Source organism: Carcharodon carcharias, chromosome 3 (assembly GCF_017639515.1).
Source record: "Carcharodon carcharias isolate sCarCar2 chromosome 3, sCarCar2.pri, whole genome shotgun sequence".
NCBI classification, from domain to species: domain Eukaryota; kingdom Metazoa; phylum Chordata; class Chondrichthyes; order Lamniformes; family Lamnidae; genus Carcharodon; species Carcharodon carcharias.
Window position 1 is genome coordinate 17,895,277 of NC_054469.1, and position 12,841 is coordinate 17,908,117.

Genomic DNA, 12,841 nt, shown 5'->3' on the forward strand with positions numbered 1-12,841 from the left:
CCTACATTGGAGAAACAAACACAGATTCGGTGACCACTTTGTGGAACATCTCCATTCAGCCCATAAGTATGAGTAAGCTTCTGGTTATCTGCCTTTTTAATTTTCCATTTTGTCTTTGCCTTCACCCTGTTCTGACGGAGGTCTCAAGGAAGCTCAAGTAACTGCACCTCATCTTTTCGGTTAGGCATCTCACAGCTTTCTGGGCTCGACAGAGAGTTTTAACAATTTCAGATCATAACCTTGGACCCCATTTTTTTTCATACAGCAGCTTTTATTAATGATTCTGCTTTCCCATTTACAACTCCTCTAGACCCATCTTTTGTTTCTTTACTTGCTCCATTACCAGGCCCTTTTGCCTTGCATCTTCATCCCTTTGTAATTTAATCTCTTCTACCTTCCACCTTCTCTTTTGTTCTTTCCCCCTCACTCCATTTCTCTGCCTCTGTATTTGCTTAATCTCTGTTAATCCCTAATTTTTTCCAGTTTTGATGAAAGGTGAGCAAGCTGAAACGTTAACTCTCTTTCTCTCTCGCCACATCTGAGCATTTCTAGCATTTTCTGTTTTCTGTCCCCTTAGAAATTTCCTGTGGATTTTTCTGTAGCAACCAATTTGCTTAAAGAAACATTCATTTGTAGATATAGTCATAGGTTTAGTACTATGAGGAATCATAGCTTCAAATAGTGCACCACTTTGATGGCTGTTTATTTATCACTTTTGAAATGGTCTCTGGGATGTATTTAAATGCACTTGTGTGCGCACATTTACTGGTAGCTCTTAAGTGTTTCGTGAGCTTCAGTTTGCTTTTCTTGCCCCAGCAGCCACAATGGTGTGGGCGAAGAGGATGATAAAGACAGAGAATTAAACCCAAAGCGACAGAAACTGTCAGTAAGGCCCGAAGAGATTCCTCCGGTACCAGAGAACAGATTTTTGCTCAGGCGGGATTTGCCAAAACCAGATACTGAACCGTGAGTGAACTGTAGTGACGTTGCTTTAAATGTTGCCAATACTTGTTAATAATATTTGTTTTAAAAAGATAAGAAATGGTATTGCTCTGCATCAGAATGTGCTAACCCAGCATCCAAAGCTTTTAGCAAATTGTATATGGGGAACATGATTTTCTTGTTAGATTTTTTATTTATTTCATTTTATTAGCTGGAAACATTCTTAATAAGATTTTCCAAACAAGGGAAATTCTTCAACTTTAGCTTTCTTGTACATGCAACTAATCAGTAAGATGGAATCCATTATTAAGGCAGTAGTAGCAGGACATTCAGAAAATCATAATACAATCAAGCAGAATGAACATGGTTTTATGAAAGGGAAATCGTGTTTAACAGATTTGTTAGAGTTCTTTCAGGTTATAGCAAGGAGGATGGATAAAGGAGAACCAGTAGATGTGTATTTGAATTTCCAAAAGGCATTGGGATCGCTTAGTCCTATCTATCACTTGCTGCTTATGCAGTTTGGCACGCAAGTAGTCCTGTATTGTATCTTCACCAGGTTGACACCTCATTTTTAGGCATGCCTGGTGCTGCTCATGGCATGCCCTCCTGCACTCTTCATCGAACCAAGGTCAATCCCCTGGCTTGATAGTAAAGGTAAAATGGGGGGTATGCCGGGCCATGAGGGTACAGATTGTGGTTGAGTGCAATTCTGCTGCTGCTGATGGCCCACAGCAGCTCATGGATGCCTAGTCTTGAGTTGTTAGATCTTTTTGAAACCTATCCTCATTTAACACTGGTGTGCCACAGAAGATGATGGAGGGTATCCTCAATGTGAAGATAAGACTTTGTCTCCATAAGGGCTGTGCGGTGGTCACTCCTACCGATATTGTCATGGACAGATGAATCTGCGGCAGACAGGTTGGTGAGGATGAGGTCAAGTATGTTTTTCACTCGTATTGGTTCTCTCACCACCTGCTGCAGATCCAGCCTAGCAGACATGTCCTTTTGGACTTGGCCAGCTCAGTCTGTGGTGGCGCTACCACGCCACTGATGGAGATGGATATTGAAGTCCCCCACCCAGAGTATATTCTGTGCCCTTGCCACCTTCAGTGCTTCCTCCAAGTGGTGCTCAACATGGAGGTGAACTAATTCATCAGCTGAGGGGGGGGTGCTGTACGTGGTAAGAAGCAAGAGGCTTAACCTGATGCCACAAGACTTCATAAGAGATGTTGAGGGCCCTTGGGGCAACTCCCTCCTGAGCTGGTGATGGTTGGGTCTGGGACATGATCTGTAAGGTATGATTCTGTGAGTATGACTATGTCAGGCTGTTGCTTGACTATCCTGTGAGACAGCTCTCCCAATTTTGGCATAAGCCTCCAGATGTTAGTAAGAGGACTTTGCAGGGCTGACAGGGTTGGGTTTGCCGTTGGCATTTCCGGGTGTCTAGGTCAGGTTCATTCCTTTTTGTTGACTTTGTAGCAGTTTGATACAACTGAGTGGCTTGCTAAGCCATTTCAGAGGGCATTTAAGAGGCAGCCACATTACTGTGGATCTGGAATCACTTTTTTTTTATTCATTCACGGAATGTGAGCTTCGTTGGCTGGGCCAGCATTTATTGCCCATCCCTAGTTGCCCTTTAAAAGGTGGTGGTGATCTGCCTTCTTGAACCGCTGCAGCCCATGTGGTGTAGGTACACCCACAGTGCTCTTAGGAAGAGAGTTCCAGGATTTTGACCCAGTGACAGGGTAAGAACGTCAATATATTTCCAAGTCAGGATGATGAGTAGCTTGGAGGGGACCTTCCAGTTGGTGGTGTTCCCATCTATCTGCTGCCCTTGTCCATCTAGATGGCAGTGGTTGTGGGTTTGGAAGATGCTGTTTGGGGAGCCTTGGTGAATTCCTATAGTGCATCTTGTAGATGATACACGCTCTGCTACTGTGTATTGGTGGTGGAAGGAGTGAATGTTTGTGGACGTGATGCCAATCAAGCGGGCTGCTTTGTCCTGGATGGTGTCAAGCTTCTTGAGTGTTGTGGGAGCTGCATTCATCCAGGCAAGTGGGGACTTTCCCATCACACTCCTGCCTTGTGCTTTAGAGATGGTGGGCAAACTTTGGGGAGTCAGGACATGAGTTACTCGTTGCAGGGCTCCTAGCCTCTGCTCTGTTCTTGTAGCCACAGTATTTATATGGCTAGCCCAGTTCATTTTCTGGTCAATGATAACCTCCAGGATGGTTGATAGTGGGGGGATTCAGCGATGGTTATGCCATAAACGTCAAGGGACAATAATTGGATTCTCCCTTGTGGAAAATGTTCATTGCCTGGCACTTGTGTGGCGTAAATGTTACTTGCCATTTGTCAGCCTAAGCCTGGATATTGTCCAGGTCTTGCTGCATTTGGACATGGACTGCTTCGGTATCTGAGGATTCATTGATGGTGCAATGATCATTGTGCAATCAGCAGCGAACATCCTCACTCCTGACCTTATGATGGAAGGAAGATCATTGATGAAGCAGCTGAAGTTAGTTGGGCCGAGGCCACCACCCTGAGGAACTCCTGCAGTGATGTCCTGGAGTTGAGATGACTGATACTTTGTGCTAGGCATGACTTCAACCAGTGAAGAGTTTTCTCCCTGATTCCCATTGACTCTAGTTTTGCTAGGGCTCCTTGGTCAAAAATGGCCTTGATGTCAAGGGCAGTCACTCTCACCTTGGGAGTTTTTTTTTATTTACTCATGGGATATGGGCACTGCTGGTTAGGCCAGCATTTATTGCTCATTCTTAATTACCTCTGTGTAATGCCTTTCAGAGGGAATTTAAGAGTCAACCACATTGTTGTGGGTCTTGAGTCACATGTAGGCCAGACCAGGTAAGGTTACTTCCATTACTTGACTGATGATAGAGAGTAGACTAATGGGCCTGCTTTTTGTGTTCAGGACATACCTGGGCTTTTTTCCACATAGCTGGGACTAGAACAGCTTGGGTCGTACCAAGTTCAAGAAATGCACAGTATTGTACTATTGCCGGGATATTGTCAGGGCCTTCAGCCATTTCTTCTTGATATCACGTGGAGTGAATTGAATTGACTGAAGACTAGCATCTGTGATCTTCTGGCTGAAGATTTTTTTTTTTGTAGGCCAGACCAGGTGAGGACGACAGGTTTCCTTCCCTAAAATGAACCAGATGGGTTTTTCCGATCTGCCGTGGTGGGATTCAAACCCGAGTCCCCAGAGCATTACCCTGGATCTCTGGATTACCAGTCCAGTGACAATACCACTATGCCACTATCCCCATGGATATAATTTGACTTGTTAATCACTTACATGTAAGAATTGTGTGGTATTGCAGTGTATACATTTTTCATTCAATTTGTTTCATCATTCTAGAAGTAAAATTTCAGCTTTTTTTCTTCCATTACAGAAAAGTTCAGGAAGCACCTTCAACTCATAATGACCAGAAACCAGTGGTGTCAAAATCGGGCCGTAAAATTAAAGGCAGAGGCACAATGGTACTTTTACTTTTATCTACCTGTGACTCTTTCATATTCTGATGCTTAACTCCTTCAAACATTGGTCGAGCTTTACTCTTTGGTCTTTGGGTTCTACATGTAGATGTCTCTTTTATTATAAAGAGAAATGGAGCTTATTTTGTGCTTGTAGAAAAGAAGGCCCTTAAATTCATCATTGGCTGCAATATTGGAGTTAAAACAAACAATGTTTTCCCCCTCCATAAAGATTGCTGATTTTTATTGTGTTTCAAGTTATGCTTTGCCTATAATTACCTATATGGAAATACAGGCACACATCAAAAGAGAACCATGTACTATTCATAATCCTTTCATAAAATATTGACAATGTCTGATGGCTCAAAGTGTTGTTTGGTAATGAGCCATCAGTAACTTTTATTGGGTGGGTATGTGTGGGTCTCTTTAATGAACAGCTGACTATCCTTGTGGAGGAGGAGGCAAGCATTTTTTTTTTTGGCTTGAATTAGGTTCAAACTTGCAATGGCAGGTTGAAATAGAGTTGAGTCTCTATGGAAGATTTTATATTCCAATTATTGAGCCAGGCAATTCCAGCTACCCGGAACACTGACGATGGACTAGCCAGCCTGCCTCATTGATGGCATCCAGTAGAGTTGGCCCATCACTAGAGGCTTGGCATCAGGCAGCCCTGTAAGCAAATGCTTGGGAGCTTCGTAGTCTAGTAAGATGAGTGGTTTTAGCCAGTTAAACTTAGGCACTATCACCACAAATCCTTATCCCTTTTCTCTTCCAAATCTAATTTCTCTGGACCTAGATAATTGTGCAATGTCTCTATGGCATAAGAGGGCACAGTCTATCAGGCAAATGAAAATGCTACTTAAGTAGAATTTTCAAGTTGATTAGCCAGAGGATTCTTAAGTTGTTGGGTTACTTTCCAGTGCCCAATACCCAATGTTAAAAAGCATGGTTGTCTGTGGTGACCCTGCGATGCACGTTTGAATGCAGCATAGCACACCATCCGGTACTACACTGAGGGCATGAAGTTTACTGAGCTCACTCTTCAGTTTATGCTACATTTAGCTAGCCTCAGCTGGCTTGGTAACAGGGCACTTGGAGGTGGGCTTGATCTTTAGATAGGGAGAATCAGCCAAGGTTCTGACAGTCCATGGACTTATGTTGTGAATTGCCCCTCTGTAGACATTGGCCAAGCAGTGTTGCCTCACCCCATGCCTGCCAATCCTCAACTGGGGTTGTACAGCTAAGTTAGCTAACATGAGGTGTTCTAGAATTACCTGCAGTTTTGCGCCAGTATATGTTGAGTTCTCCAAATGAAAGAAAGGAAATTAGGGAATGTACTCTGCTGGAGATTTCTGTGTTCGTTAGTGTGGACCCAATCTGACAAGCAGGGCGGCAGGTAGAGGAATTAAAGGGATAGGTTCGGTGGGGGGGGGGCGCAATTGTCCTTCCAGGCCAAAAGGTTGAGAAATGAAATTTCTTTCCATTTGTAACTTTTATTCTTTTTTTCTGGCTTAGCGCTATCGCACTCCTTCAAAATCTAGGTCACATTCAGAATCAGAACTGGATGAGGAAAGTAGTGAAACACCACCTCATTGGAAGGAAGAAATGCAGCGAGTTAGAACGTACCGTGCTGCCAGCTTGGAGAAATGGACTAAAGGAAACAAGTATGAACTCTAAGATGAGACTTAGAATATATATATTCAAAATAAATTTTTTTTTAAACATCGAGTGAACTTGTGTTTCTGAGGACCTGTAATTCAGAGAAGCATTCATCAGCCCTGTTAAAATATCACAGTGAATCTGTCATCTGCATGTTGCGTACTTTGTAGTATTCTGCTTTGCTACAAAGTATATGCTTCGGTTATGTAACCCTTATACATGTCATGTTACTTTATTACCTTTTAAACTGTTGTCCAGAGGGCCAAACTAGGCAAAGCACCAAGTGTGATATGGGGAAAGGGCAGAAAAGTGAAGTCAAGGTTGTAGATGATCCATGCTATTATTGAATGGCGGACCAGGTTCAAGGGGCCATATGCCAGCTCCTGATCCTATTTCTTATGTCCTTAAAACATGATTAAATTAATTTTTAATTAAATCACACTATGAATGTGTGGAATTACAAGCTGCATTTGTCTGATTTATAAACTCTGAATAAGCAAATCCCATAAAAGGCACTCAGTTTAGAAATGTGTGCACCTAGAATCACAAATTACAGCTGAGGGGGAAATTGCACACTTGCATTCATGGTGGCTAACCATTTGCTGGGGAATGTAACTATTTTTAGTTTAATCATTCATGGGATGGGGGGCATCGCTGGCTAAGCCAGCATTTATTGCCCATCCCTAATTGCCCTTGAGAAGGTGGTGGTGAGCCGCTGCTTTGAACCACTGCAGTCCATGTGGTGTAGGTACACCCACACTGCTGTGAGGGAGGGAGTTTCAGAACTTTGACCCAGCGACGGTGAAGAAACAGCAGTATAGTTCCAAGTCAGGGTGGTGTGTGACTTGGAGGGAACTTGAAGGTGGTGGGGTTTGCAAGTAAAATGGTTCTATGCTAAGAATTAAGTAATAAGAGATGAAATTTTATCTTTATTGGCTCTAGGTTGATGCTGTATCATCAATTGAGCTTTATTTCTCCCAATCTGTAGGTTGAAGTCAGAGTCACGTCGGTGGAGCGACAGATCTGCTTCGCCATGGTCACGGTCCTGGTCACATGATGGTTATTACTCAGATGACCACAGCAGACGGAAATCCAGCCACAATAAGAGACCTAAAAAGGAAAGAAGGAAAATCAAAGCTAAGAAAAAATCCAAGAAGCTGAAGCATTCCAGAAGGCATAAAGTGCACAAACATAAGACAAAGGAAACCCCCATACCTCCAGAATCTGCACGCTCATTAAGCTGTAAGACAAAGTCTTCGCTTGAGCATGAAAAGAAATCTCCTTCATCGGTCTCTTCAAGACACTCATCAGAAAGTGCATGGTCTGAGTCTTCTAGTCATCAGTCGTCTTCAGCCAGCACAGCTTCTCGGTCCTATTCGAGATCAAAGTCTAGGTCTCGATCCAAAGGAAGATCCAGATCCAGATCAAGATCCCGGTCTGGGTCCAGATCAAGATCCAGGACAAGATCTAGGTCCAGGTCCAGGTCCAGATGTAGTTCAAGCTCTAATTCATCAAGAAGTAGATCCACGTCGAGATCTAGCTCAAAATCCAGGCATGAAAGGAGGCGAAGTACCAGAACACACTTTGAAAATCTGAACCAAACAAAACTCGATACTTCAAGAGTAGCTGCCAAGGAAAACGAAAAAAATGTGACACTCACTGCTACAGTCGAAGCTGTTCCTGCAGTTCCTTTAAGTGAGAGTCCTCCACCTTCAAGATGGAGACCAGGCCAAAAACCGTGGAAGCCCTCTTATGTTCGGATACAGGAAGCTCAGGCAAAATTAAGTGAAACAACACCTACATTGAGCAGTAGGGATTCAAGATGTTCACGGGAGGATGACCTGTCTCCATCTTTACGGAAACAACATCGCAGTTCAGATACTAGACGGCATTACAACTCTGACCGTGAAAGCGATCGAAGTTCAACCTCAGACTATCAAAAGAGTTCAAGGAGCAGAGGGTTTAGTTCCAGGTCAAGGAGTCGGTCATATTCCAGGTCAAGGAGCCGGTCTAGTTCAAGGTCATGGTCACCAACTAAATCCCCCTACCGTGAATCCTCCTACTCTAAGTCATCCAGTCATTCATACGAATCTGTAGAACTGTGTGTAGCCAACAATGAAGAGAAGTACGGCAAAATTCGAAAGAAGAATTCTGTTTCTAATAAACAAGATAAAAATCAGCAGGCAATCTCTACAACTAACCATGCAAATAAAGAACGTGCCACTGGAAAAAAATATGAAAAGGAGCATGCTTTGTTATCTTCACACTGCTCCAGTGGGAGCGACTCAGTTAGGTACGACAGAGAAAAGGGAAAAACTGAATCAAAAAGACATAATGTGTCAAACTCTCAGACGGAATCTCTCAAAAAAAACCACAGTAGCAAAAAAGCAGAAGGAAAATGTGAACGTTCCAACAAAATTTCTACCAGGGAACATTCAAATGTAAAGTATGGTTCATCGAATGATCGTGTACAACGGCCAAGAAAGAAATCTGCAAGGAACAAATCCTCTGAAAGGAAATCCTCCTCGGGGTCTTACAGCAAGGGCGAGGAAACTACAAAAAAAGTTCACAAAAAAGCGAGATCGAAATCTGAAACTGAGTCCGAAACAGAACAGAGTAAAAGCAGTAAAGTGCAGTCTGGGTCCACTTCCGAGGAGGGAGAAGTAGTACAGAAATCTGATGGCTGTGAAACTGAAGGGAAGACATCGAGTAGAAGACCAGATTCAAGACCTGAGGTGTGCAGCGCCAAGTCTTCTGCATCGTCCAGCTCAGAAGTGAGCAGCAGACAACCATCAGTCAGAAGGTCCTCTGTTGCCAGCAGTTCTTCAGGTTCGGCAAGGGAAAATGAGAAGAGGCGAAAGAAGAAGGTGAAACACAAACTTAAGAGTAAGAAAAAGTCAAAATCAAAGGGCACCAAGTTTAAAAAGAAAAGCGAGAAGAAAAAAGTCAAAAAGGTTCCAAAAACAAAGGAGAAATTTCATTGGCAGCCTCCTCTGGAGTTTGGGGAAGAGGAGGAAGAGGAGACAAAAACTGACGGGCCTGGCGCAAGCGATGTTAAATCAAAGGTCAGGAACACCCTACCCAATGTGGGAAGGCATGATGCTGAAAACAGTGTCGTAAATTGCGCTGCTCCAGTAAAGGTCAGCCATCCAGGCAAAGAGAGTGCGGAGATGCATGAATCACCGACAAGTGCCTCAGGCCTCAAATGGGAAACAGAATCGCCGCCAAAACAGAAGAAGACCGATTCGGCAAAGGCTGAAGCCACAGTAGCAAAATCACCAGGAGTTGCAGACAAACCCAAGCCCCCAAACCAAAACATTAGGTGCGCCACCCCAGAGAAGTGTGCTTCCTCCTCGTCAGTGCAGAAAAGCAGTGAAAAAGAAGCATCTGCCTCTGAACCTGGAGGTTCCAAAGGAGCAAAAAGCTCAGGAATCAAATCAGAGAGTGACCCCACAGCAGAGAAAGCTGGACAGAATAAGAAAGAGCCAAATGGTGCTGAGACAGTCCAACCATCTGACCTCAATGGGAGCACAACAGAAAGTGGTACAAGAGCAGAAAATGAGCTAACAGACAGTAACAAATGGAAACCTTTAAAAGTATTACCAAGTGTGCCAGCAGCCAGCCCCATAGTTAATACAGAGGTTAAAGTAGAGGCTACTGAATCTGATAACAAACCCCAGGGACTGAAAATAGAAATTAAAAGCAAAAATAAAGTCAAGCCGGGCTCTCTCTTTGACGAAGTTCGGCGGACAGCGAGGTTGAACCAAAGGCAGAGAAACCAAGAAACCTCGAGCGAAGAAGACTCGCCATCCAGAGATAGCAATAGCAGGTCTCGAAGTCGAAGCTCCTCACGTGGCCATTACAGATCCAGTTCAAGAGATAGAACGCATTCCCGCACAAGGTCCCGGTCAACCAGTAGATCAAGGAGCCGATCAAGAAGTTACAGTTCTTCTTACAGGTGGGTACAGCCCGTGCAGAGGTCAGGTCAAAGTTTATAACTTTTTGAACTGGTCTTTAACTTGCAGTAAACCGATTATATTGTTTACTTTTAATATAGTGTCTTTTCCCCTCTCTGGTGATCTCTACCACAAAGAAGCACACTGGCATCGTAATTTCCCTTAAGAAACTGGGATGTTTTGGAGAGATGTGGTAAAATGCTGTACAAATACAAGTCTTTCCATCTTCCTGCTCATCTTATTTGATCCCCTTCATAATTTTGAGAATATCTTATTAGGTATTCCAAAAGCTCCCCTCCCACCCCTGCACCATTCCAGTGAAAGGGAGCACAAATTATCCGCTGATAACCCCAATCCTTGACAGCTTTTATCTTGGCTGCACCATTAAGATTGCTTATTCAGAGGTATCTACAGGATTCTGGTATCTATCCAAGGGAAAACCATGTCCAATCTGCTGGCTTCATTTTTTTAAATCTTCCTGCTGAGTATGTAGATTTGAACGCTGTGGCTCTAAACTGCTCCTGTTGGATTGTAATTAGTCATTCAGCTTCCTGGAGTTGGGAACAATCCCAATAATAGCTTGAATATCTGAACCACTACCAGAATCTACAGAAATAAGGTTGGAAACGCCTGGCAAGTTGCAAGAGAAAGGATTAACATTTTGTGGGAGACCCTCTCATTTACTCTCAATCACATCCTTCCTCAGTAACTTCTGAAAGTGCTGACTGAATTTTTTTTATATTTGTTCATGGGGATATAGGCGTCATTGACTAGACCAGCATTTATTGCCCATCCCTAATTGCCGTTGAGAAGGTGACAGTGAGCTGCCCCTATGAACCACTGCAGTCTATGTGGTGTAGGTACACCCACAGTGCTGTTCGGAAGGGAGTCCCAGGATTTTGACCCAGCGACAGTGAAGGACCTGTTGTGCATTTCCAGCTCTCTCAATTTCTATTTATCCCTGCAGTAAACCCAGCATTGGTCTTCCCGACTACTCACTTGTTCTGATCGACCTGAAACATTAACTCTGTTTCTAATTCCATAGATGCTGCCAGACTTGCAAAGTACTTCCGGCATTTTCTGTGTTTATTTGTGGCAGTCACCTTAATTATTCCTTGTGAAAGCCAGTTCTGCTTTATGCCACTCTTTGGGTGTTACTGGAATTATTTATTAGTGGCCATTTTATATTTATGACCCTATCAAACCTTTCATGATCTTAAAAACCTCCATTAGGTCACCCCTTGGCCTTTTCATTTCTGGAAAAAAGACCTGCAGCCTGTTGAGCCTTGTCTGATAGGTTATGTTCTCAGTTGCAGAATCATCCTAAAAAACATTTTATTTTACACCTTCACTGCTGCTTTTATATCCTTTATATAAGTTGGAGGCCGGAACAGCGCATAATACTCCCATGTATTCTAACTAAGGTTTGATACAATGTTAAAAGGTTTACATAACTTCCCTGCTTTTCAATTATATTGCTCCAGAAATGAACCCTAAGTGTTTAGTTTGCTTTTTTTTTCCTGTTTGGATTAATGTGCGTTCAACTTTTTAGTGATTTACATGTATGTAGCCTGGGATCCCTTTGTTCTTCTGCTGCATTTAGACTTTAATTATCCAAGCAGTATGAGCCTCAATCTTGTTACCTAAATGCACCACATCATACTTACTTATACTGAAATTAATTTGTCAACTCCACACCCATTCAGCAAGTTTACTAATGTTTTATTGTATTTTGGTGCATTCTTTCTCAGTGTTAATTATACCCCAAATTTGGTGTTGTCCACAAATCTTGAAATTGTACTTCTAATTTCTGTGCCTTGTTTATAATTTACATCAATGATAAATAGTGGTCTCAGCACCAGCCCCTGTGAAGTATGTCTTCCCACCTTTTGCCAGTCTAACCTTAACTCCTCCTCTCTGTTCCTGTTTTTTGTCAGCTTGCTATCCATTTTGTACTTGTCACCTGAATCCACTTCCTTTGACCCAATCATGAGGCTATTAATGTTGTTATCCTTTTTCCCTTTCTGTGCAGAGCTCTTTACTGCTATCAGGATGAACTTAATCACAAAATCGCAGAATTGTTATAGCACAGAAGGAGGCCATTTGACTCATTGAGTTTGTGCTGGCTCTCCAAATGAGCAATCCACCTAGTGCCATTTCTCACCACCTCACTGTAGCCCTGCACATTCTTCATTTTCAGATACGACTCGACCTGCTAAGTTTTTCCAGCTCTTTTTGTTTTTATTTAACATAACTTCCTTGCCTTTCTACTCAGTGCCCCTTTTAATAAAGCCTAGGATACTGTATGCTTTATTGCCCATTCTCTCAACTGGTCCTGCCACCTTCAATGATTTTTGCACATATACACACAGGTCCCTCTGCTCCTGCATCACTTTAGAATTGTACCCTTTATTCTATCTTTCCACATTCTTCCCACCAAAATGAATCGCTTCATACTTCTCTGCATTAAATTTCATCTGCCACATGTCCAATCATTCCACCTGTGTCCTTTTGAAGTTCGATGCTATCCTCCTCATGATTCACAATACTTCCAAATTTTGAATCATCTGCAAATTTTGAAATTGTGCCTTGTACGCCAAGGTCTAGGTCATTAATATATATCAGGAAGAACAAGTGTCCCAACACTGACCCCTGGGGGTCTCCTCCACAAATCTTCCTCCGGTCTGAAAAACACGAGTTAACTTCTACTTGCTGTTTCCTGTCACTCAGCCAATTTGGTATCCAAGTTGCAATTATCCCTTTTATTCCATGAGCCATGACTT

The 12,841-nt window shown here is 42.9% G+C and overlaps 1 protein-coding gene across 5 annotated transcripts in view; it reads left to right on the top strand.

The window, feature by feature from the left end:
* The window catches only part of nktr (natural killer cell triggering receptor), a 209,623-nt gene that overhangs the window by 173,243 nt on the left and 23,539 nt on the right, over positions 1-12,841 (top strand). For 4 of the 5 annotated variants that reach the window (XM_041183451.1, XM_041183453.1, XM_041183454.1 and 1 more), the window contains 4 exons: positions 817-966; positions 4,362-4,449; positions 5,959-6,107; positions 7,091-10,060. In XM_041183451.1, the coding sequence (XP_041039385.1) occupies positions 817-966; positions 4,362-4,449; positions 5,959-6,107; positions 7,091-10,060 (3,357 nt within the window). The remainder of the gene's footprint in view (positions 1-816; positions 967-4,361; positions 4,450-5,958; positions 6,108-7,090; positions 10,061-12,841) is intronic. The other variant, XM_041183452.1, reaches the window with a different exon arrangement.